A 23,632-nucleotide genomic window follows, 5' to 3' on the forward strand; every position below is an offset into this window, starting at 1 on the left:
GGGATATGGCAATGGCTATACCTTTTCTAATGAGGGTGCTGTCTGGATATTCCTCTTTCCTTTGCTCTCTTTTTACTCCCTTAAGAGGAAGGGTAGTTCCGTGCATAGAAAGCCCAGTCAATTGTTGCATGGGTGTTCCCTATATCAAGGTTGGAGTGGAAGTACAGAAAACACCCTTTATGTAGTTTAGCTATTCCTCTCTCCTTCATTATTTTTACTCTGTCATGATGAAGGGTGCACCTGTGGGTAAAAAGCCTAGTCATTTGTTGCTTGGGTGTTTTTATATGAAGGTTAGAGTGAAAGCACAGAAAACACCATTGATGTACCCTAGAACCCAGGGATTCATAAATGCCACCGTGTGCCTGGACATCATTAGTGTGTGGTGGGATCCAGGACAGACTATATATATATATATATATTTATTCAACAGGTGGGTGCAGTTTGGCTGTTCCTGTCCTCATCCTTTTGCTTTTGCTCCCTTTTCAGTTTTGTAAAGGAAGTGTGCGTTCTGTGGGTAAAGGGCTCATTTGATCATGCATGGATGCTTTTAGTGGCATGATGGGTTGCAAATAGAATAGTTGCCCTTTTCCCACATCAGAGAACCTGACATCTCAGCAATGGTACAGGGAGCCTACATGTCATCAGTGAATGCCATGGCCGGGAAGACGAGCGTGTTTAAGAGCGTTAGCTTCCTTCCTGTCTTCCTTCAGCCCCATCAAGGAAAGAACTGATGAACAACCTCGTCAACAATAGTATGTGAAAAATTAATTCCATGTCAAGGTTCTTCAAAAAAAAAACGTTCCCGTGGAACATGATGAGAAATTGCACACGCCATCCACGCGACCATTGCCGCCATGGCTGCCCCAGCTCGGGCCGAGTGTGTGAAATTGATGCTTGTTTTGTATCGGCAACTTTTTATACTTAGTGCACTGGTTGCTATATTAGAGCATGGAAAACAAGTTGACAGCTTTTAAATTGGAACTTATCACTTTTATCATTGCTGTAATTGCCGTGCATATTTTGGGCTATTATTGGTAAAATATGTTATGAACTTCAACGCAATAGCGGTGTAGAGAATGACACCCGCACCCGGTCCGCTGGAGTTGCGGCATGCGGCATGTCACAGTAGTCACGGTCTCCGAAATGGAAATTCGTTTGGGTGGTTGGGCAATTATAAATAAACAAATATAACACTACCTTGCCCGAAGCGCCTATGTCACAACGGGTTGGAGACAGAAAGAGAACGGCTTAATAAAAATTAAAAAAAACTAAGCTGTAACGCGGGCACACAATATGTTTGCAGCAGCGTGTCGACCCATACAAACAGTGCAGAGCTTTGAGGGAAGTGGTGTTATTCACCAGGAGAGTGTCTATGGGCATTTTCGCATGCAGCGCACACAGTGCAATCAGCTTGATGTTTGCCGATAAGCCAGCTTCCATCTAATTTCACAGTACGTTTACTTCTGCGCCTAATGACTGTACGATGTGCTGAGCCACAGCAGCATTTATTTCCTTCTCGACGTCTTTCCAAGCGGTAAAAAAAACTTCCCATTTAGTTTTTACCCACGACCAGTTCTGCTCAGTTGGCTCTCAATTGGGAATTTTTGCTTCCCACTTGACCCAGAAATGAGACCACTTCCCAGTTGGTCCCCAGTTCCTACCATTTGGCTCCCGACTGGGAGTTGATGTTTCCCAGTTGGTGGCGAACTGGACCATTTGCCTCCCACTTGGTCCCCAACTGAGGCCAGTTGGGTTCCAACTGAGGCCAGTTGGGTTCCAGCTTGGACCAGTTGGGCTCCAACTGGGTTTCAAAGTGGAACAGCTTGGCTTCCAACTCCAGTTACTCCCAGTTGAATTTCCAGTTGAAGGTTTTCACATGGGAGTGCAATGATGACAGGTCTTTCAAAGTACGAAACGAGCAGTGCAGAAAACAAACGGCCAACGCTGCAAAGCGCATTGACATGAACGTTAAGAGGCCCAGCCACGTGAACTGCACAAACCCGACTACACACATAACGTTCGACTTTCATGGCCGCCGGTGCTTTTGCAGCACAACTGCTATGGCTCGTTCAGTGGGTTGTGTGGCGGCCATCGTTGAAGCTTCAAAAGAAGCTAAGTTAGCAGGAGAGAGGAGGAAAGATCAAGCCCGAACGAGAATGGCTCTGATTCGACAGATGGCACGCTAGTGACGCTCGCGTGTACTGACTTGCCCCACTTCCGCCTGCATGCATCGTGCTTGAAATCGGTGACCAAAGGGAACATGCCACACCTGTGGACGGGCGATACCCCCATTCAGCTGTGCTGTCGGTTCCTATTACCGAGAATAGTAATTATTAATTTTGTCAATCAGGGTGCTCTTTTGCTATTTTCATACTCTTGTTTCACTCCTTGTTCACTCCTTTAGAAGGAAGGGTACCTTATAGGGTCAGCAGCATGATATGATGCTCACTAGGGTGCTCTTATAATCAGGTATAAATATGAACACGGTGACACTCATTTTTTACTCTTGCCTGTGTGAAATGCTGTTTATTTGCGGCATGGCCGTTTGGCTGCTAGTATTGGAGATGAGCTTATCAGTTGATTATGCCGTCATAGCTTTCTCCAACGTTTGTTTTTCCGGAAGTGCACATAAAGCTGTGCCTACTGCACAGATGGGGAGTGTAGGGTCTGGCTACTCCTTGTGTGCTTTAAATTTTCTATTTCAACACACTCGGTGACTGACAGATAATCCCATGATTCCCCACCACTGTAGTGATGCCTCGGTTCACGGTTCAGCCATCAACGACGCGAGCCGTAGAAGGGTACAGTGCCATGCTCCACTGCAAGGCCACGGGCGACCCGTCGCCCACCATCCAGTGGGACCGCAACAATGTGCTCAACAACTTTGATCCGCAACGCTACCGGGTGCTGGACAATGGTTCGCTGTACATCTCCGAGGTGCACCGCGACGACGATGGCAAGTATGGCTGCACGGCCGGAAACAGCGGAGGCCTGCGCCGCGTCGAGGCCAGCCTTGTTGTCCTGGGTGAGCACTCACTCTCTCTTTCAGTCCTGGTGTGCTTATTCAGAGCTCTTTGATCATAGCAGTTGTGAAAGTCTGCCTCAAACCTTACTAGTTCCTGTGGCCACTTCATGGAGGTTATCACATGGAGGCAGCAGTTGGGAGCGGCAGATGAGAACTGTCGCCGTACATCACCAGTAAAGTCAGAACCGCTGAAGTGCACTACTTGTTATAGCTCTTCATTTATTTATCGGAACTGTCATATTTATACACCGTGTTATTGCAGCCTTTTCTCTGGTTTTGTCACCATGGGCACTGACGCGTGCGTTTATCAACTACGGTTTAACTCGAATGTAATGCCTTTCTTTTGGTGCGAAAGCACTCAAAAACGCACCAACACCGACCAAGAATCTTGTCACTTGAACCGTTCTTGTGCCATCGCCTAGCAACAGCAATGTCATGTTAAGTTAAAAGGTAAAAAAAAAAGCAGAGCACATGGTTACATCTAAACTTGGCCCAGCCACCCACAAATGTGAGCTTGCACAACACCATGGTGACCTTCAAACTTGGCCCGGGCAATCTGCAAAATTTGGCCCACCCAACCCTGAAATTTGACCCTGGTAGATTTGGGCCAAAATCCATGTCTAGCTATAACTGACTGCGCCCAACATGATGGTGACCTCCAAATGGGGCTCAGGCCACCCCCAAAATTTGGCCCATCCCAAAAATTTGACCTTCCTTAGATGATTTGGACCAAAAGCGATGTCCAACCATAACTGATTGTGCCCGATACAATGGCGACCCCCAAATTTGGCTCGGGTCTATGCCAAGATATGAACTTGGCAGTTTGGGAATGCTTTCGCACTATACAGTCGCTGACCGATATTTCGGACTTGAAGGGACCCGAAAAATGGTCCGAATAATCGAACAGTTCGAAATATCTGTGAAGTACAAAAAAATCACTTTATTGAGATGAAATTGGCTTAAAAAGTAACTGATTTTACCTTGCAGAAAATTTCTCTTGCTGGTGACAATATGCGCCTGTATTTGCGCCAAAGTAGTGCTTTCACTGTACACACTAGACAGCAAGGGCATGGTGTTTAGCTGAATACTTCCCACGCTTCTTTGACGAACCCGGTGGCACAGGCGGGGCCACGATGACCACAACCTGAGTGTGCACCACACCGCTCGTCGAACACAGGCAGAGACAAAGCACTTTTCATTCAAAGCAATGGAACATCAGGACGCAATCACAAAACGGCAAACGGATGTAACTTTGTGAAGACGGAGCGCCACTCGGTCGACGTGGTCAGAGAAATCAAAGTGATGAAACGGCAAATGACGAACGTATGTGACCCGCCGCGGTGGCTCAGTGGTTAGGGCTCTCGGCTACTGATCCGGAGTACCCGGGTTCGAACCTGACAGCGGCAGCCGCGTTTCGATGGAGGCGAAACGCAAAGGCCCCCGTGCGCTGTGCGATGTCAGTGGACGTTAAAGATCCCCAGGCGGTCGAAATTATTCTGGAGACCTCCACTACGGCACCTCTTTCTTCCTTTCTTTCACTCCCTCCTTTATTCCTTCCCTTAATGCGCGGTGTCAGATGTCCGCCGAGATGCGAGGCGGTTGCTGCGCGATTTCCTTTCCCCAGCAACCAATTTTCAACGTATGAGACAAGTGATAACTGCCCACAACAACGATCCGACTGCTACCTCGAAGTGTCAGGGATCGCAGGGACCTCTACCGGCAAAAATGAGGTACCGAAAGTATGTCAAGCCAATCCAACTGCAGAGTAAATCCACCTCAATCCAAGATGGCGCCTTTTGCGGCGGCGAAAAGCCAATAAGATGGCTAATTTTGGCCCGCAAGCGACTGAAATTAGTCCCAAGAATCGAACTTTCGGACTTTTAAAGTCCGAAATATCTGTCGCAAATATGTATGTGCTTCTATGGGGTGACTGACGGTGCCTCACAGAAGTCCTAAATATCCTACAAGAATTATTGGAGTCCGAATTACCCGTCGGCTACTGTAATCGGTTTAACCAAGTTAAAACTGACAGTTTTTACCGAAAATAGAAGCAGAAAGTCACCCCTCGCGGTATGGTCGAATATTATGCAGGGGCACATGCACACCAGTATATTCATTTACTCACATGTCATCCCAGTACGGGAAGCGGAAAAAGAAGAAATGCTGTATACGTCAACCAATGGATGCCACGAATCGCATTCAACTAAGGCATCCGTAACAGCGCATTACATATCGGAGCAGCAGCGTCGCGGCGGAGTGTTGAGAAAGTCTTTATTCGATACAGCTCATTTTCACACCGAGTGGTAGTTCAACGCTCTTCATCCAGAGGAAAGCACACGAGGCCTAAAGGCTTTCATTTCTTTTTGTTAAATTTTGGAAGACACCCTCAACAACCTCAACACTGCCGATGTCGCTTGCTAACAACAGCGATTTGCTTCAGGTGCACGGAATGCTTGGCGTTGCTATTTAACCCGCTAAAGGCACTTCGCTGCTTTGCTTGGTATCAGTATATGACCCACTTCTCTACAATTTCCAACTTGCGTGCCACCGTGCAGTTTTTCGATGCCTCCACTCGTAACTCATTTAAATGATGCTGAGAACGGCCACTGCGGTGTTCAGGAGTCGTGATTAGCAGTGCGGTTGGATGACGGGGAGTTGTTTCGTTATTACGACGAGGCCTTTTCTAAACCGCACGGCCAATGCAGTGACGGCGTGGCGAGATTATGAGCTTACCTTCATATTGGTCTTATCTGAGAATCTTTTGCACAGGCTGTCTTGTAAAAGAGGTTTTCATGGAACCTTTGTGGAGTAACTGCCGTACTTTGTGAGGGCTCGAAGGCAGCTTCGCCTTCCTATGAAAACGAGGCACCAGAAAGTCATTTCTTGAGGTGCTTCTGTTCATAACCTTCAACTCACCTTTCCCTCTATTGTGGCCTCATTCATCACGCTACAGTCGTGTGCTTTTTACGCGACAGCATATGTGCCCTATGTCGGAGTGCCCCGTGTCAGTACTTTAGGCTACTGCTCACAGGCGTCGCGACAGTCCGCTAACCCCCAATTTTTTACCCATTGAGACAGCATGAATTGCTATACATCGCCATCTGTGAAGTTTTTCAATTGGCATTATCAAAGAGCTCTGCACTCTCCCACCTTATTTTAGGTGGCACTATAAAGTTGTACCAGGTGCAAGATGCAATTTTCACAGAGAGACCAGTATTATCTCAGCTCAGTGCAAATGCAAATGCAGCCACCTCTGCCAGTAGCGTATTGACAAATGCATTTTCATTACCAGTGGAGAACGGCTATCGACCTCGTGTATTAACTCCCGACTTCAACTAAACCACTCTTTCTTTAGAAAAAAACGATGTGGCTTTTGGATGGAAATAACCTCTAACTTTGGCATAGCAGTAGAGCATGTAGCTTCTGCGTCAGTAATAAACGCTGTCTTCCTCGCCGCATAGATTCCGAGGGATACTCATCAGGCAGCCTGCCAGGTGTGGGTGACCCCGGCGAGAACACCATGGCCAAGACCGTCACCATCACCCTTGGCGCAGCAGCCATCTACATGATGCTCGTCATGGGACTCATGATCTGGTGCCGCTTCCGCCGGGCACGCAGGAAAGCCCTACTCCTGTTACAGGTCACCTCAGAAGGTGAGGCCCAGAACTTGGTGGATTCAGGCGGCGTGCGGGGCAGTGTTCTGTAGCAAGTGAGCGATTGTAATGTACTGGAATGCCGACCGCGGTGCGGTACTAGCATGCTGCGCGGAAGGTATACAGGAATGAAGCTTAATGAAGAGAGGTGACACAAGGATGCATAAGTTATGGAAAAGAGGGAGGCCATATTTCAACCACGGAGGCCATCATGTCAGGGTTCACAGCAAGGCCAGTGTCCCTCTTAAGGCCGATTCACACGACGGTCCGTTCGCCCACGGCCAGCGCATCACGTGTTCATGTGCCACTAAAAACTGGCCTGCGATCCGATGACGTCAAGCGGATGCGACGGACCAAAAGAGGAGACGATGAGCTGTGTGTACCACGGTTGCCAGATGATTTTAAATCATTTGGCAACACTGGTCAAATTGGCTTTTTCCTCCCAACCCATGACTGCGACTGAAAGGTGCAGGTGCGGCCCTTTGTCCAATTCCTCAATGTCATCTTGCTAGCCCAGTTGATCGCTTTGTCATGGTAGCGAACACAGTGCAGCTTGTCAAAACAGTGCGCCAGCTCAACGTCACTCAAGAGAAATGCGGCAGCCGAAATATTAGCAAGAGCGGTAGTTGCCAGAGCTAGCGTGTGCATCTTCGCGGGCCGCCGCTAATTCCCGCGAGGGGAGAGGCACTTGAACTTCCTTGGTTGTCCAGTCCGCGGGCCGACAGCACATCTCTCAGTTTGGTGACGCATGAACACGTGATGCGCGGGCCGCGGGCGAACGGTCCGTCGTGTGAATCGGCCTTTAATGGCACATGGCTGAATCCACTGCAACGCTGAACAGAAAAGAGAAGCTCAAGCAAGCTTTCTGTTCAAATGGCATCTGGCACATAGTAACGGCATCGAGCGCTGTCCAGGTCTTCTAATTAAAGCTTTGTAATCACAGAGAAGATCGTATTGTGGACGGCAGCTTGTAGCACTGCGTTACAGTGATCGCATCTTATTATCGCCCGCAAGCTGTGATTCCCTCAGGCATCAAAGTTGCTCAAATGTCAAGGTTGCGTTTATGAGCACCTCAGCTGGGGGCTAAACAACGAACAGGCGTTAAGTGTCTATAAAGAAAAAGAGTGAACGTGTGCACTCGCTTTTGAGCAGCGCCTCACATGCTACGGCCGTGCTTGGCAGGGACAAGACCTTGAAGCAACCTTGAGGTTCAGTTTAGCTTGGGACAGAGTAAGCTTACTGGCTTGTGTCGTTGATTGTGACCATGCGTGTCTCTGGCTCATTCTGCTCTTCAACAAGGTCAGCGGCAGAAGTGTTGTGGTATGATCTGGATGGGACCCATTCGAAAAATGAGGCAAAGACCATCTATAACTCATCTTAGACAGTGCTACACCAGTACTGCAAAGAAGTTCATGTTTACATCTCTTGATGACGGTAGAGGCGGAAACTTTTTCGTTTTTATTTTGCGTCGCGCCTTTCTTAACCAACAAAAGCACACTAATAGCCCAGCAACATGCTTTTTTAGAGACGTAGACTGCTGGCCCTATCAAACCGGCATTATTCTGTTGTGTTAGCCACCTTGGGAGCATTGAAGGCAGAAACAATTGTTAAGCTCACTGAATACAATCGTGACCAGATTACGCTTAAGGTATGTCTTTGCTGCATTTCAGTAGCCCAGCTATGGCACACAGGGATTGCCTTAAATAGTGATATTCATCGGCCTCATTGTGCACTCATTTTTGTGCTTTCTAGTGGCAAAGCCTGATGACGACACCATTGCGCCGACCGAGATGCGCGACAAGCCAATCATCGCCGGGGCGTTACCGACACGGGACTCCATTGTGGCACATGGCGAGAACAACACGGCCGCTGCTGATGCCCTGTCGCATAGCTCGGGGTCGCATTCACAGCAGTCTCGACGCAGTCGCAGCTCCTACGACCGATTGCAGTACCCGCGCCAGGATCTGCACACTATGATGCTGCTCGGTCAGTGTTTGATCGTTCCCTATTGTAGCCAAATGTAACGTTATTAGCGTGCTGCATGCAAGTTATTCGAGGTAATGGCAGAATGTAATGAAATCGCACATAGAAGAGAGAGGAGGTTCTTGCCATCATTTTTTTTTCTTTCATGAGGAATATACTTTAATGAGAGAAGGGGAAAAGCAAGAGGTTGATCAGAGGAAAACACCAGTTGGCTAACTAGCACGGGGAAGAAAGGAATGTGTGTATATAAAGAGAATGAAGAAAAGAGAGCCATGTACAAAGGGAAGTATAGAAATCAAGTATCGACTCCACACAGGAATGCCCTAGTGTATTGCATAGGAATGACGTCCTCAGGACACAGAAAAGCACCTGGAAGGCCTTTAGAGCCAACAAGTGCTGAAATCCATTGTGCAAACAGGATGCCACCGCTTTATTCAACTGTCTTCACCAAAGTTGGTCATAAATGCACCCCTGCCCTGCTCCTTTCATCCATGTTCATAGATATTTCATTGATCTATGAAGATAGTTGACGGAAAGACAGGTCTTTGTAGATTTATGTTTTCCGAAAAATGAAAAAAATGTTTGTTTATACCAAATCAGCGTTCTCAACATCACTCGCTCTTTGTGACTGTCATTTGAATGCATTGCTTGTGTCTGGTGTTCCAGGGCGCGGCGAGTTTGGTGATGTGTTCCTGGCCAAGGCGCGGTCCATCTGCGAGGGTGAGGCTGAGACGGTGGTCATGGTTAAAGCACTTCACTCCCGGGACGAGTGGGCGCATGCCGACTTCAAGCGCGAGATGGACATGTTCCACAAGCTGAGCCACGAAGGTATTGCCCGCCTGCTTGGTGTCTGCCGCGACGTCGAGCCCTTCCTAGCCATCATGGAGTACACTGACTGGGTGAGTGGTCACGCTGCACTATGGGTACTGTGCATTATCCTGGTGCCGCTGAGCTTTGGTTTGCGCATGGGACCGCTGGATATGAAGAGTCCCTGCAATGGCTTTGAAGGTGGCTATAAAATGCATGCATTATTATAGAGTAAAGGCTATTGAACACTCACGCCTCGTACAATTCGTGAGCCGATTATTTACAAGTCATTTTTAAAAATTCTCATTCGCGGGTCTCGCGGCGATGTCCGCTGCCGATCACTCGTGTGAAATCTGCCCTCGCAACATCATAGGCTAGCGTGACGTCAAACGTAAGGGAACCTTACTAGCGTGCCAAAAACCGCAACGACGTTCGTAGACTAAGAAGGAGGGGTTTACGGCTGGCAGGAGATGGCGATGCATGGCTCCCTTCCACTTATTACCATGCTGTGGTGGGGGGGTTAGCGGCGAAAAAGTAGGCCAAACCGGATGAAACATTAGTGGGAGAAGCATGGTCCTGGCTTGCAAATATTTCTTTTTCTGGCTTTATGCGGTGTATGACTTGAGTGGAAAAAATGTGGAGGGTCATTTTTTTTAAACGTCGTTATCTCTGGTACCATGTAACCTATATTAAAAATGTTTGCAGAAGGATGATGGGTGGGTGGTTCAATATCTGTCAGTCTTTCGTTTTTCTTGCCCTAGGTGCACACCATTGCAGTTAGCCTTAAACTGTGCTTAAGCGTATTAAAGTACATGCCGCGGCCGCATTTCAGTGGGGGCAAAAGACATCCATGAGCTGTGTGTTGTCGGTGCATGTTAAAGAACCCGAAGTGCCCAAAATTGATCTGGAACATCCACTGTGGCCCCTCTTTCTTGTTTCTTTAACTCGTCCTTTGTCCTTTTTTTTCCTAGCACTGGGAGCGAGACAGTTTCTGTGCCTTTCCTTTCCTCATCACCAATTTTCTTCTGTGTTCCCTCCTGACGCCTGTCCCTTTCCCATGTCCTGTGTGTAGTCATGCGAACGCACGTGCTTTGCTGGGTTTCCTCGCGAATAAAGGTTACTGCGAATAAAGGTTACTGCGAATAAAGGTTACTGCCGTAAACAAATTTCTCGGATGATCACCATGATCACCGTTGTAAAAATGTGAATTTCGGCTTTTGCTGGAGTGTTTTCTTTTTTTGAAGTTTAAAGTTTATTGACGGAGATGTGTGGAATGTCTTGCGTATATGCCAGTACAGTCGAACCCCGCTACAACGAACGTCGCTCCAACGAAATATTTCCAATCCCCCATCAGCTTGCCATAGAAAGTAATGGAACAAATTTCTCATCACAACGAACCATTTTTGGGGCGTGCTTCCGCTTCAACGAATTTTTTGCTATGCGAAGCTGGGTTTAAAAATCTATCTTAGAATAAAATTAGCATATAACCGCCCATCTGTGTACTTCCGTAGGTCCACGCTGCTTTGTTTCACTAAAGTTTCACTGGAACCAATTGATCCACTCATTCAGACGCACATTAAGACCACCATTACTTGGTGGTGATGACAATTGGGCTGGCTGCCTTGCGACAAGGCGCGGGTGCAAGCTCTTGTTTCCTTCCAAGCCAGAGCCGCAACCAATCCGTCGCCAAAGGGCGCAGCAGCCTGGCAACAGCAGTAGCGCATTTGCCCTAGGTTTTGTCACTCATGCTTTTGCGCTGCAATCAACATCAACACGAGCATGGCGACTTTGTCTAGGAAGCAGAAGTTCTTTTCTCTTGAAGAAAAGGCACGAATTATCAGCGGCGCATCATCGGATGATGACAGCGACGCTGAGGATTTAGCACCAACATCTGCACTAAATGTGATGGAAGCATTTGATGTGCTCCACAGATTTATTGGTGCTCACGGTGACGACGTCGCGATGCAACTGCTCACCGAGGGTAAAGGTCGCGCCACGGCACTGGTGGCCAAAAAAAAGGAGCAGAAGAAGCTGACCAACTTCTTTGGAAATAAATGATGTTTTGGGACTATGTTGTCCAACCTGACAGTGTTTTTGGGCTGTTTTCGCCTCAACGAAATTTCGCTTCAACAAAATTTTTCACGAGCCCCGTCAGTTTCGTTGTAGCGAGGTTCAACTGTACAATCTTATTAGCACCACAACTGAGGTCTAACGATTGCCGTTTGGTGGCAGTCGCTGCGGTGGTTAAGTGCTTTTGGCATTTGGCTCCTGAGCCCATGTTCACAAGATCGAATTCTGGCCGCGACGGCTGCATTTCGGTGCAGGCGAAAAAACAAGAAAACTTGATTAACTAAGCTATGTTTTAATTAAAACATTGAGGATGAGCCGTTGTGCACTCCATTTTTGCTTCCTTACTTTTTCTTTCATTCTTCTTTTTCTTTTTGCTTGTGCTTCCTCTTCCCTCACTCTTGGGTTAGCTCGGTGCCAATCCGCTTGGGCGCCAAAGCAAGCCAAGCCATCTACGATGAGTTTCAGTTGCACAATGACTCAGGGCTCCAATTAACATCTCACTGTAAAACAAGCATGTGCTGTGCAGTGCCAGCGCACGGTAAGCAATCCCAAGTGGTCTAAATTAACCTGGAACCCTCCACTGCAGTGTCGCTCGTAGCACGTGTCACTTTGGGACAATAAAACCCACATATCATCTGCCACCTTTAGCTGAGGATGTTCGAGTAGTCGGGTGCAGTAAGCTGCTGTGGGGTAGGAGGTGGGATTTTGCTTTCTGTGCTTCCTATTCTGGCACATTGCTTTAAAGAATGGGGCATGCGGACCATAAGACAACACCGACGATAGCACGAAAGAGGGGGAGCTAGGGCAAGCTAGTGTGGTGTAAAGGTTGTAGGGTGCCATGACCACTCGCTGGCTGCCCAGCTAATAGGTGGCTTCACCTTCTGGCAACCTCCCTGAAGCGGCCACAGCAATGTCGGCATTTTAAAGTGGAGCTTCACAACTGGCACGATCAACGATGAGTGATTTATGCAGTGCGCATGCTCTCCCATCTTGCAACGAAGGTGCATTGTTGCCCCCATCGTCACTCTAGCTTGTCATACCCTCAGAATGCAACAGCTTCCTCTCATTTGTGCACACAGGGTGACCTCAAGCAGTTCCTGCTGGCCACTCAGAAGGACAGCCAGCGTAAGGGTCCCAAGCCACCACCACTGAACCAGGCGCAGGCCATTGGCGTCTGCCACCAGGTAGCGCTCGCCATGGAGCACCTGGCCAACCACCGTTTCACGCACCGGGATCTGGCGGCACGCAATTGCCTCATCACCTCACGGCTTGACATCAAGGTCAGCTGCCCCGCACTTTGCCGCGACTCGTACGCTGCTGAGTACGCGCAGCATCAGAACCGCTCGGTGCCCATCCGCTGGACACCAGGCGAAGCACTTTTCGAAGATGAGTGGTCCACCAAGAGCGACGTTTACTCCTTTGGCGTGCTTGCTTGGGAGGTCTTCACCCAGGGCCTGCTGCCGCAGGGGGACAAGGATGACGCGACAGTGCTCAGGCTCCTCAAGACCTATGAACTGCGGTGGACGTCGCCCGCGAGCGTCCCCACGCCATTCGCAGAGTTGCTGAACCGCTGCTGGCAGCGGTCGCCCAGAGACAGGCCCACCTTCTCCGAGGTGGCAGTCCGGATTGGCGAGATCTTCGTGGATAGCAACGTCTGAAGCCCACTCATGTCATCAGGTTTTTACATTCAGGGTCATTTGGAGTGGGGGTTACGGTAGGTCGTCACAAGTTTGAAAAGTTGTGGCGCAACTACCAGTCATTGCAAGGACACATTTGTCGAGGCTCTTATTAGAGCCTCATGGTTTATTTAATTCAGGTGTTTGGCTGGGCTGAGTTGAGTGCACATGTTGTCAACGTCAAATCAAATGTGAACAGTGAAAAAGAAGGTCCTAATTGATTAAGACAGAATAGGGGCACACCTAATTTTGAGTTAAAAAACACAATGACTTCTCTTTGGCAATGTCAAAGAACACTGGCCATACTTCCTCTCTGCCAGCTTATATTTTTTTGCGTGCTACCATCTGTATTCACTGTTCACACTGCATTTAATGTTGATGATACCAGCCAAAAAGCCTTTATTTTATGGAGGTTATATGCCAGGAGAACCACAATCTTGCTGGAGGGACACTTGAATGCATACTATGCTGCCATTTTTTTTTTTAATATTTGCATCCAGGGTGTTCACTTTACAAAATAGACCCACTAAGAGGTCTGAACCAACTTTTTGGTGCATGATACTGCCAGAGCACATTTTAGTGCATGCAGACAGACTGCAGAGATTTCTCTGGACAACACTGCGAAGCTGACCTATTTCTGCTTAGCAGTGTTTTTTTTTTTTCATTTTTGGGCTAGTCGCTCACATCTTCCAAATGGTAGAACATAGCTCAACACAAACAGCCAAAGTGAGTAGATAAAGGTACCTACTCAAATGTGCTTGTACTGCCTTCTGCCGATTGAAGACTACTGCCTCTTTCACGTTGATATGCAATTCCATGTCCCTTTCTCTGAGCACTCATAAAGCGATATCGCATTTCTCTAAAATTGGCAACATGGTGACGTAAAACTGACTGTTGAGTCCACAATGACACTGTTATTTAGACTGCGAAGTTTCTGTTTTTATACGTGACTTGTGCTTGCCTGCTGTATCTTCGAGGGCTATGCACTTAACTTTGTGCAGCAGTGGCACTGTGTAGAGATCTCTCACAAGTGCAGAAGGTGGAGCCCATGTCTTTTGTTCTTTCCAATTGTTTAATCATTACAAGGTCGCAAACACTGTGTGAGGTTTGCTCATTATGAAGTGTGGTCTTCACAAAGCATGGTAGCTACTTCTTAACTGCAATGCTTTGCTTTCTTGTGGACATGGCCATGGGCTGAGTCAAACTGAGAGCACTCTTGGATGTTTGCTGCTTCATCAAAACCGAACAGTAATGAAATGCTAACTCCTACCCATCTGCACTTTCTGTGTACATGCTCATTTTCTCGGCAAAGCATGAAAGTGAGCCTTGGATTCACTTCACACAGAACAGGGATCGAGAGAGAACTCTTCTTGATAGGTGGCCTGCCTGTTAGTGCGCAGTTATGAATTGAAGTTCTTTGTTTCTAGCAGTAGCGCACCTGTTCAGTGCAGTGCGACTGGTAGTGGCTGGCAGTCCAACAAGGAGCATAGCACCTCAGCCATTTGCAAGGTCATGGAGTGGGACAGCATAAGAGGGAGGCTTGGTTCAGTTCCATTGCACCTCTGAGGTGTGCGAGCAGAGCATCTCTGGCAGGCACAGCCATCGGCGCTAGGTCTCATATGTGTCTGTACTGTACATCTGAGCCTATCAAGTGATGGCTAAGCCTAACACCTGACACCTCAAAGCATTGCTGACTGGCAGCATATCTGACACAAGGTCCCCTCATGTGTCCTAATACCTGACTGCTAACACTGACACCTAAACCTTGCATCTGAGAGTATTGCTGACTGGCAGCACCTTTGGTGCTAGGTCTCCTCATTCATCGAAACACGTAGCCTAACAGCTGACACCTAGTTAACCGAAAATGTTCCACGGAAGCAGCACACATCTGTATCTTTTTTGAAGGCACGGAGGAGTTTGAAGATTGGCAGGACTCCAAAAACAAAAGTTGAAAGCAGAGGTGGTTCGCGTCGACAAAGCAATATGTGTGCTCTTCATTGGCAGGCTCTGCTGTACAGAACCAGTAACATGAGGCTGCTCATGAAAAAACAACAATGTGCCACAACTCTCATGGCTGCCTGACTATTGTCGTTGCCATATTTTTCTTTGCAACCACCTCGAATATTCATTTGTCTAGTTTTTTCTGCATCAGGCCATCTGACAGTCTTTGTTGCTTAATACAGTGCCACTGCATGCTTCTCCCTTTACAGGAGTGAACACACCCGCTTATGTCGAAATGCAGTCATTACTGTCAAGCAGACATCTGTATAATCTGGAACAGCAGACTGCCACTATTGCTTTACCTTAGTTTGCCATGGCTAGTTTGCTTAGCCAAGGTTGGTTGATAAGGTATTCAGCCATTCAAAGTTGCCTAATAAGCAAATGCTTTTACAAGGTTCATTCGTGCAATTCACAAGCTAAATGAATAATAATATGAAACATAAAGCTATATACGTAATTTCTAGCCAATAAAGTAAAGATGTGATCAGGCTCGCAAGTAGCTATGAGCAAGTTATTCTCAGCAAAATCAACATGAAAGAAGCGGGTTCATTTGACACGTGTAATTTGAAAATGTGCAATTGCATTGCAACTTTTGTTGTCCGCAAAAGTACAGATGTGTTTTTACTCGTTTCTTACCAAGGTGTACAATGCCATATTTCATCCTATGCTTTATATTTATGAGTAAATCTCGCATACGACTGCGGGGCTAAAGCAATGTAAACTACAAGCCATCGCTGAATGCGAGTGTCAACTTTAGTGTTCTTTGACCAACGAAGTTTTGTCATGCTGACACCTCACATGATGTTTTATATGCCTTTACTTCTATACATGTTTTTACATCTACTTTTGTCCCATCGGGTGCAGTTTTTTTACTGTAAATATGAATATATGGCACTCATTTGCCCCTCTAGCCTTTTGGTCGAGTCGTCATGCCAAGTCCAACGTTCCTGGGCTAGTCATCTTTGATCACCACCTTTGACATATAGGATGACGTGGTGCTTTTTATAAATGTTGGACAGCTTTTTTATGCAGAAAGTTATACACACTTTTACACCTATATACTTGATGTATACATCATATGTTTCATTGTGAAGAATGCAAGAAATGCGGAAAACGTGGAGGCACTTTAACATCCTGAAAAGTCCCAGCTTTTTTTTATGCACAGTATGATGTGTGTCAGATAAAGATTACTGTTAAGCTTTCCAATACGGCTGTAGCTTAATGTCAGTGCCTACCCCTGATTGGCAACATTAAAAACATATTAGCAACACTACATGGCAATTCGGATACACTAAGGTTTTCAACAAGGGACACAATAAAGTCCTTTATGCTTAGAAAAGGTTCATGAGGAATGAAAACTTTGGGATTTCAACGTTGCATGCTGTGCTTTCTTTGTGGCCTTTGCCACTGATAATTTTAAGAGCTGTACATCGTGCGCCAAGCTTTTGTAAACTTGCTTGGCACAGCAGTGTAGATTTTGTTCAGTGACGTGCAATTAAAACGATAAAAATGTGGTGATTCTCAACAATTATTCAGTAGGTCACCAGAATCATGATTCTTTAAAACAACTGCTTTTCTTCGGTGTTAGTATAAAATAATGACAGCGGTTAATTTCTCCCGTTAAGTGCTGGCCTTTAGTATTGCACTGTTCATCAGTTTCATTTCATAGGAGTAAATTGGCGCTAGGCGAATTCCGCTGTGGGATCCACTCTTTATCCAAAGTCACAGAGTGAAGGATGCAATGCTACAGTGGGGCAAACAATTAAGGGGCCAAAAGGACTTATGCTGCATCAGGAATAAAAAGAATAAAACAAGGATGCTCCCTATAGGGACTGTGCGCTGATGGAAGGCTTCTTAAGCTACGTGATACGGTTATGCCAGGCTGAAAATCAGCGGCCAGCTGCAATGTCTCGTAGGGCTGATTTCGGCACCAAGCATGTCCTAGCACTGCGTGCCAAGCCAGTGCTACCCAATGGACGTCTTGCAGACGTTCAGGATGTCTGCAGGACATCCAAGGGACTTCCAGTGCCCATTGTGCAGTGCTGTGGCCATCAGTAGCCATACTGATAGTGAATTTCTTGCCACTATTTTGCCATGACATACTGATACTGTGTTCTGCACAGGCAGCTGTTCAGGCTCTTGTAGTGTGATTTTTCACATAGGCTGCAAACATTTCATTTTTAGTAGAGCCTATTAGCAGGTTTAAAAACATCGAAATGTGTATTACCGCATGTGGTGAACACCGTAGTGATGTTAGGCACTGGTCCAAGTAATTGAAAACATCAACGAACAGTGAGCTATTGGGTAGCCAACAGAAACGAAAGCATCAAAGCATGGGTTTGTATGTAGGGGTGCATTTTCTTTTGAGAGTTAAGTTATATTTTTACATGAATTTAACCATGCCGGCCAATTCACATGGTTCTGGGCCCATTAGCAACTCAATTTGATTGCTTCATTCTTTACATTGGGTAGTGTAGATAAAAATTAACTTTGCTACTTTGTGTGTGTACATTGTAATGGCACTTGCATGCTGTGCTGAACTCATTAGAGCTGTGCTTAGGGATCAGGAATTGCTTTATGTTTACCTCAGCTATCAAGTAAACTTTTTGTTGTGAAATCAGGCTTTGCTCCAATCAGATGGCGCTAGATTATTCAAATTAGCTGTCAACTTTTCCATTCACTGTGTTGTACTTAAAGTAGAATTCTATTACGACGGAGCCCGTAAACAAAATGTACAGTTGACAGCAAAAGTTAATGGGATGCGAGTGCGGGGAAAAATTATTCTGTTGTAGTTGCATAAGCAAGCCTCATGAAATTCCCATCTGCCTGAGGAAACCAGCATGCTCCACCCATTGGTACCAGTACTAGGCAAGTGGTTGCATTAAGATTCTTTCACCCGCATCCCAGAAACTTTTGCTGATGACTGCACAATACACAAACCTGTCTACAGCATTGATATCTGTGTTATGGGTTGCACAGAACAATGAAGTGCTGGAGAGCTTGCATGTGAATGACATTTGCTCTATCTCTTTATGTTGCTACTTTTGTTAAGTATGTTTCTTCCCAAAACCGCACCGGCGCGATGTCACGTGTTGCGGGTATCTTTACACGCCAGTATTTAAGGCTGTTTCGATGTGCAGGGCTTCGGACGAATAACACATTGTTAATGAGAGCCGGTAGCTACCTGAAAAAAGCACGTAGAAATAGGCAACACAATATGCAGAGAGCTATGCTTCCTATTAACAAGGGTGTGCTTTGTATTTAGCGAACACCTCGTTTCATAACACCAGCTGCATGGTGCAAATAGCAAAAAAAAGTTATTTGTAAGGAATACTGTTTCTGTATTTGCATTTGAAGTCAGCTGTTATTCTATTCACAACTGGTAAGTATTTTCCCAAGTTTCTTGGTATTGAACCAGATACTTGAACTTGAATATTTTCGGAGTGAGAATGAAAATTATGTTCAAATTAGCCATTGTCATGTTAACCTTTAAATCACCTTTGCTTCAAAAAGTGTCTTGCATTTGTATATATATATTCACAAAGATTTCTTGAAGGATGCTATTTATAGCAGTTGACAAAGCAGCTTTTTGTGGTCACAAGCGGCACATTGTACTGAAGTTAAAATCAAATGGAAGAAATAGGCTAATGCTGTCATAGGACATAATGTTGTCATGTATCTGGACCATAAGTCAGTTACGTTATTGAGCATATTGGCATCAGAGCTCTACAGTGGCTTCCTAATACCTTTGCAGCTGTGTTTTGAAACACCGGTGGTTGCAAGGCATTGAGCGCACCCTCTATGCTGCCTTTTGTAGTTTTTTTTTGTAAGTGTGTGCATGTGGAGTGGTATGTTGTAGCTGAAGTGCTTTATTCCTAACATGTATAAAGATATTACATATTATTGACACCTGATCTCTGTATCTTTTGTGCTCGTCTCAAATGTTTACATGAAGTGTCCTCTGCCTATTTGTGACTCACCACTATTTGTATGTATGCTATTCACATACCCTTAGATTGTGACTGCTTTGCGTTTTGTACATAGGTGAACAAGCTTCGAGACTTTTTGAGAGAATAAATATTGCTAGAAAAGAGGTGAATGGTCTTAATGTCCCTTTATTTGCCATGCAAATCATATCTGAGACAGGCCAATAATACCAATAGATAATTCCATTTTTCAACATCAACAAGGAAGGGTAAGTTATAGCTTCAGCGAAAACAAGAACAGCATATACCTTTGAGTCTCCAAAGTGTGCTGTCAGCCACTGACACAGCACTTAATTGTGGCCACCTGCTTATTGTTTCCAGTGGAGGGTTGCCATGTTGAAAGCCCTATTTTGGTTCTGTGGGAGTTTATAATAGGGGGATAAATACTGCCACACTGTTAGCCATTTCCTGGCGCCACCATGCGGTGCGACAGCACCCGTTGGTCTTCCTTGTCTTCCCCGGCTCGCGCGTGGGTTGGCTCAGTGTGTCTGCTCTGCTAGTCCTGGTGTGCCCTTTTGCCCTTTCTGCCGGCTTTCGGTGATATTTTGGTGCAGGCACTGGGTAATTTCTCGATGTACGAAGAGCTCCCGGGAGCCTCCGACGAAGCCCAGCTACACCCCATGGACACGACACCTGTACACAAAGCAAGCTGCCACTTGTGAGGTTTGGATCTCGATCAATTTCGACTCCTGATGGCACCACCCTGTGCAATGATGTCCACTGCGGCAAGCGAGACCCTCCAGGATGCCATCAGTTCTTCACCGCTGCTTCTCCGTGCGCTGCACCGCTGCTTCTCCGCTGCACTCCCGCGTCGTTTCATGGCGACAAGTTCGAAGACGTCGAGGACTGGTTGGCCAGCTACGACCGGGTTGCTGTGTTTAACCTGTGGGACGAGGACCGCAAGCTACGCAATGTCTATTTTGCCCTGGAAGACGCCGCCAAGACGTGGTCCGCCATCCCCACTTGGCGAGATTTCCGGCGACAGTTGCGCGACACCGTCGGCAGCAACAAACGGAAGGAGCAAGCAAAGTTGCCCTGCAGTCCTGAGCGCAGCGACGAAATTAGAGTGTCGCCATGTTCGTAGAAGATATATCATGACGTGGCTCTTCAACCGCGCAGATCCTACCATGTCTGAAACGAAGAAGGTACGTCATCTTATGCGAGGAGTGAAAGAGAAGCTTTTCGTAGGACTAGTGCGCGACCCTCCTAGCAGAGTGGTTGACTTTGCTCAGGAGGCGACAAGCATGGGGCGCGCATTGCAGCAGAGGTTCGCGTATTACGGCCATCCAGCGAATATAACTGCAATGGACGCCAGCATGCCGCTGCCCGGCGCCGAGAGCGAGGCCCTCCGTGGGCTTGTCAGGAGCATTGTGCGCTAAGAGCTACAGAAGCTTCGCCCTGTCGAGCAACACCCGGGTGTCGGAGCCATCTTGGATGTCATTCGTGATGGAAGTCCATCGAGCGGTGCAGCTATATATAATGGCCTGTCCCCAGCCGCCGCCTGTGCCGTATGTCATGACGTAGTGAAGCATTACGCAGCTCTGCGCCAGGACCACCGTCGTTTTACTGTCCTGCTCCTCCTGCACCGCATTAACGCTTCGCCTTCGCATTAAGACTTCGCCTGCTCTCTCTGACGCGCGACCGCCCCTCAGAAAAGCACGCGCGTGGTGCGCATCGAACAACAGGCCCTTAATTGTGCTTCCACTGCGTTGAAGCCGGCCACATACTGCGCCTCTGCCTGTGTCGTCGGATGGGCCTGCGAGGGTTTTCACCAGACGCACCCCGTCTACGCTGTGGTGAACGACCCTGTGACATCGAGCAGTACCTGACGGCCAGAGTCCCCTCTGCGCCCTCGCCACAGCGCCCGTCCAGGCCGCCGTCGCCCCGTCGGTTCTCTTCCCCTGGTCGCCAGCCGTACATCCGGCAGTCCTCTAGTCCACGCCGGGACAACTGAAGACGGCGACCTCTGGGGGTAGGGCCGCCGTCGCTCCGCAATTCGAACAAGCTCCTCCGCTCGCCGACTTGACCCTTCAACCCGATATTTCACTCCCTGCTCCGACCACCTTCCGGCGCCCAAAACAGCCTCTGCTCGACGCCCCATCTCTAAGAACACCTCGACCCTCCACTCCGGAACATTCCACTGCGCGCGTTCCAGAAAATGAGGTTGTTTCAGCCGAATTACCGCTCCTCGCTGACAACCACCATGTGACTGCCCTCGTCGATACCGGCGCAGATTTCTCACTTATGAGTTGTGGTCTTGCTACCGTCTTGCGAAAAGTGCTGACACCCTCGCACGGAACACAAATTCAGACCGTTGGCGGTCACGTGGTGATGCCGCTCGGCGTCTGCACCGCTGGATTGAGATTCGCGGTATCATCTTCACTGGTTGCTTCGCTGTGCTGGCTTAGTGCTCCAAGCACCTTATCCCGATTTTCTTCGCGAAAATGGTGCTATCATCCACCTCCGCAAACTCACGGTAACATTCTCCGCCCCGTGCACCATATAGCCGACGACAGTGCGCCAGGCAGACCCGTTTTTCGCGTGTCCAACGGCCAAACACTCTACCACCACGTGCCAGCTCGTTTGTTACGATGGAGTTCGACAACCCGCGCGCGTCCAACGGCATCGCAGAAGCAAACCTGTATTTACCCAACAAAGGCAAAACCTCCTCAAAATCTCCCTAAAACAGCCCCTCGGGACATTTGGAATCTCCCCAGGAGGTGCTCATTTTTCATGAACACATCCAAAAAACGCCCTCACAACTAGCGGTGTCCAAAAAAGTTGTGCATCCCAGGGAAAGCCCCAAAAGGTTAATGCTTCATTTCTCGGCTCTGGCTCAATAAAATTATTTCTCCTTTCTCGTACAGCCTTAAATTCAGGCATCTAAGCGCACATATGTGCCAAATTTCAGGCACATGCTTACGTTACAGGTGAGTGTAATACGTCTGTCCACTCGTGTGAATGCATGCTGGTTCGGCCGTCCTGGACTTACCTGTTTATATGAAATGTGCTAGCATTTTACGCACAAAGGAAATATGAATTCAAAAAGTCGCCCGATCCCGCCCATATAACAGGAAATAGCAGCGCAATAAGGTTGTCATTTCAGTTGACTAGATGCTCTTTGCATTTAAATGAATGCAAACAGTAGACGCATATATATATATATATATATATATATATATATATATATATATATATATATATATATATATATATATATATATATATATATATATATATATATATAATTTTTAGGCGATTTATTAATCTAAGTACTATAATATCCCACTGATAAGCACAACACATAAAAAAAAACATTCCCCGATGCACCTTGGTTTCGGTGATTGTTGGCTCCCTTCGTAAGTTTGTAAAACGGGCCCCTCATTTCCTTTAACTTATCTGCTAATAGCTTAACGAGGGTCTCGGTTCTGGCAGTCTTGATGCCATAGGTAGCTTAAGAGGGCTCTCGCACAGTTTCCGCCCTCCCTGTTAGACGACGTTCCACGTCACGCTCGCGGTATTACAGGACGTGTTACGTCCGCCGCTATGGTCGAGGGTGGCGCTGGTGAACACTCAAGGTTCGCTTACACCCAATGAACATAAATACCCACGAGAGCAGCAGATTGGACAGCCGTCGCCGTAGCTCAGTTGGTAAGAGCACAGGACGCGATATTCGGAGGTCGTGGGTTCGGATCCCACCGGCGGCATAGTTCTTTTTTCTGCTGCTTTATTTCTTTAGGCGATTTATTAATGTAGGTACTATAATATCCCACTGATAAGCAAAACAAAAAAACATTCCCCTATGCACCTTGGTTTCGGTGACTGTTGGCTCCCTTCGTAAGCATATATATATATATATATATATATATATATATATATATATATATATATATATATATATATATATATATATATGCACCATTTAATACACAATGTACGTAGCGCTACGACACCAGCTTATAATAATGGCCACTTTTATCTTCAGCTGTGGGAAATCTGAAATATGGAGCAAGAAAAACATAATGCAGGCTGAAAGTTGACGCACATTAAGCAAATAAGGGATACAAAAGCATATATATGCACACGCAAAAGCAAACCTATGTAAAGAGCAACTTGGGTGCCGAAAGAAAAGACGAGATGGGCGTACGCTACAGATACGCGGTTTCAGGTCACGGATTTTCTGCAGGTTGAAACCTCCCTCTCGCTTTGCCTTTCGCACAAGCCTCGGAGTAAGCTTCAGCGTCGTGTTCTCAAAAAATGATGATTAGTTCTACTAGGAGCATAAACCAACATACCTTGACGACGTCGAAAACGGAACCCCAGGGATGAAATAAAAGGCTGCAACCGTGAATTCAACGCAGCCTTCTGTCCTGCGCCTTCTCACAGCACAGCGAACGCTCAAACATAAGCGTTACATCCTCGTTACACCCC

At 47.0% G+C, this 23,632-nt stretch overlaps 1 protein-coding gene across 1 annotated transcript in view; it reads left to right on the plus strand.

Moving 5' to 3' along the window:
* Positions 1–19,306, plus strand: part of LOC144134287 (inactive tyrosine-protein kinase 7-like) — a 35,948-nt gene extending 16,642 nt beyond the window's left edge. Inside the window, exons 8-12 of the mRNA XM_077667235.1 lie at positions 2,753–3,025; positions 6,487–6,678; positions 8,431–8,664; positions 9,328–9,560; positions 12,618–19,306. Coding sequence (XP_077523361.1) covers positions 2,753–3,025; positions 6,487–6,678; positions 8,431–8,664; positions 9,328–9,560; positions 12,618–13,196 — 1,511 coding nt within the window. The 3' untranslated portion in view covers positions 13,197–19,306. The remainder of the gene's footprint in view (positions 1–2,752; positions 3,026–6,486; positions 6,679–8,430; positions 8,665–9,327; positions 9,561–12,617) is intronic.
* The last annotated feature ends 4,326 nt before the right edge of the window (positions 19,307–23,632 follow it).

Source organism: Amblyomma americanum, chromosome 5, assembly GCF_052857255.1.
Source record: "Amblyomma americanum isolate KBUSLIRL-KWMA chromosome 5, ASM5285725v1, whole genome shotgun sequence".
Classification (NCBI taxonomy): Eukaryota; Metazoa; Arthropoda; class Arachnida; order Ixodida; family Ixodidae; genus Amblyomma; species Amblyomma americanum.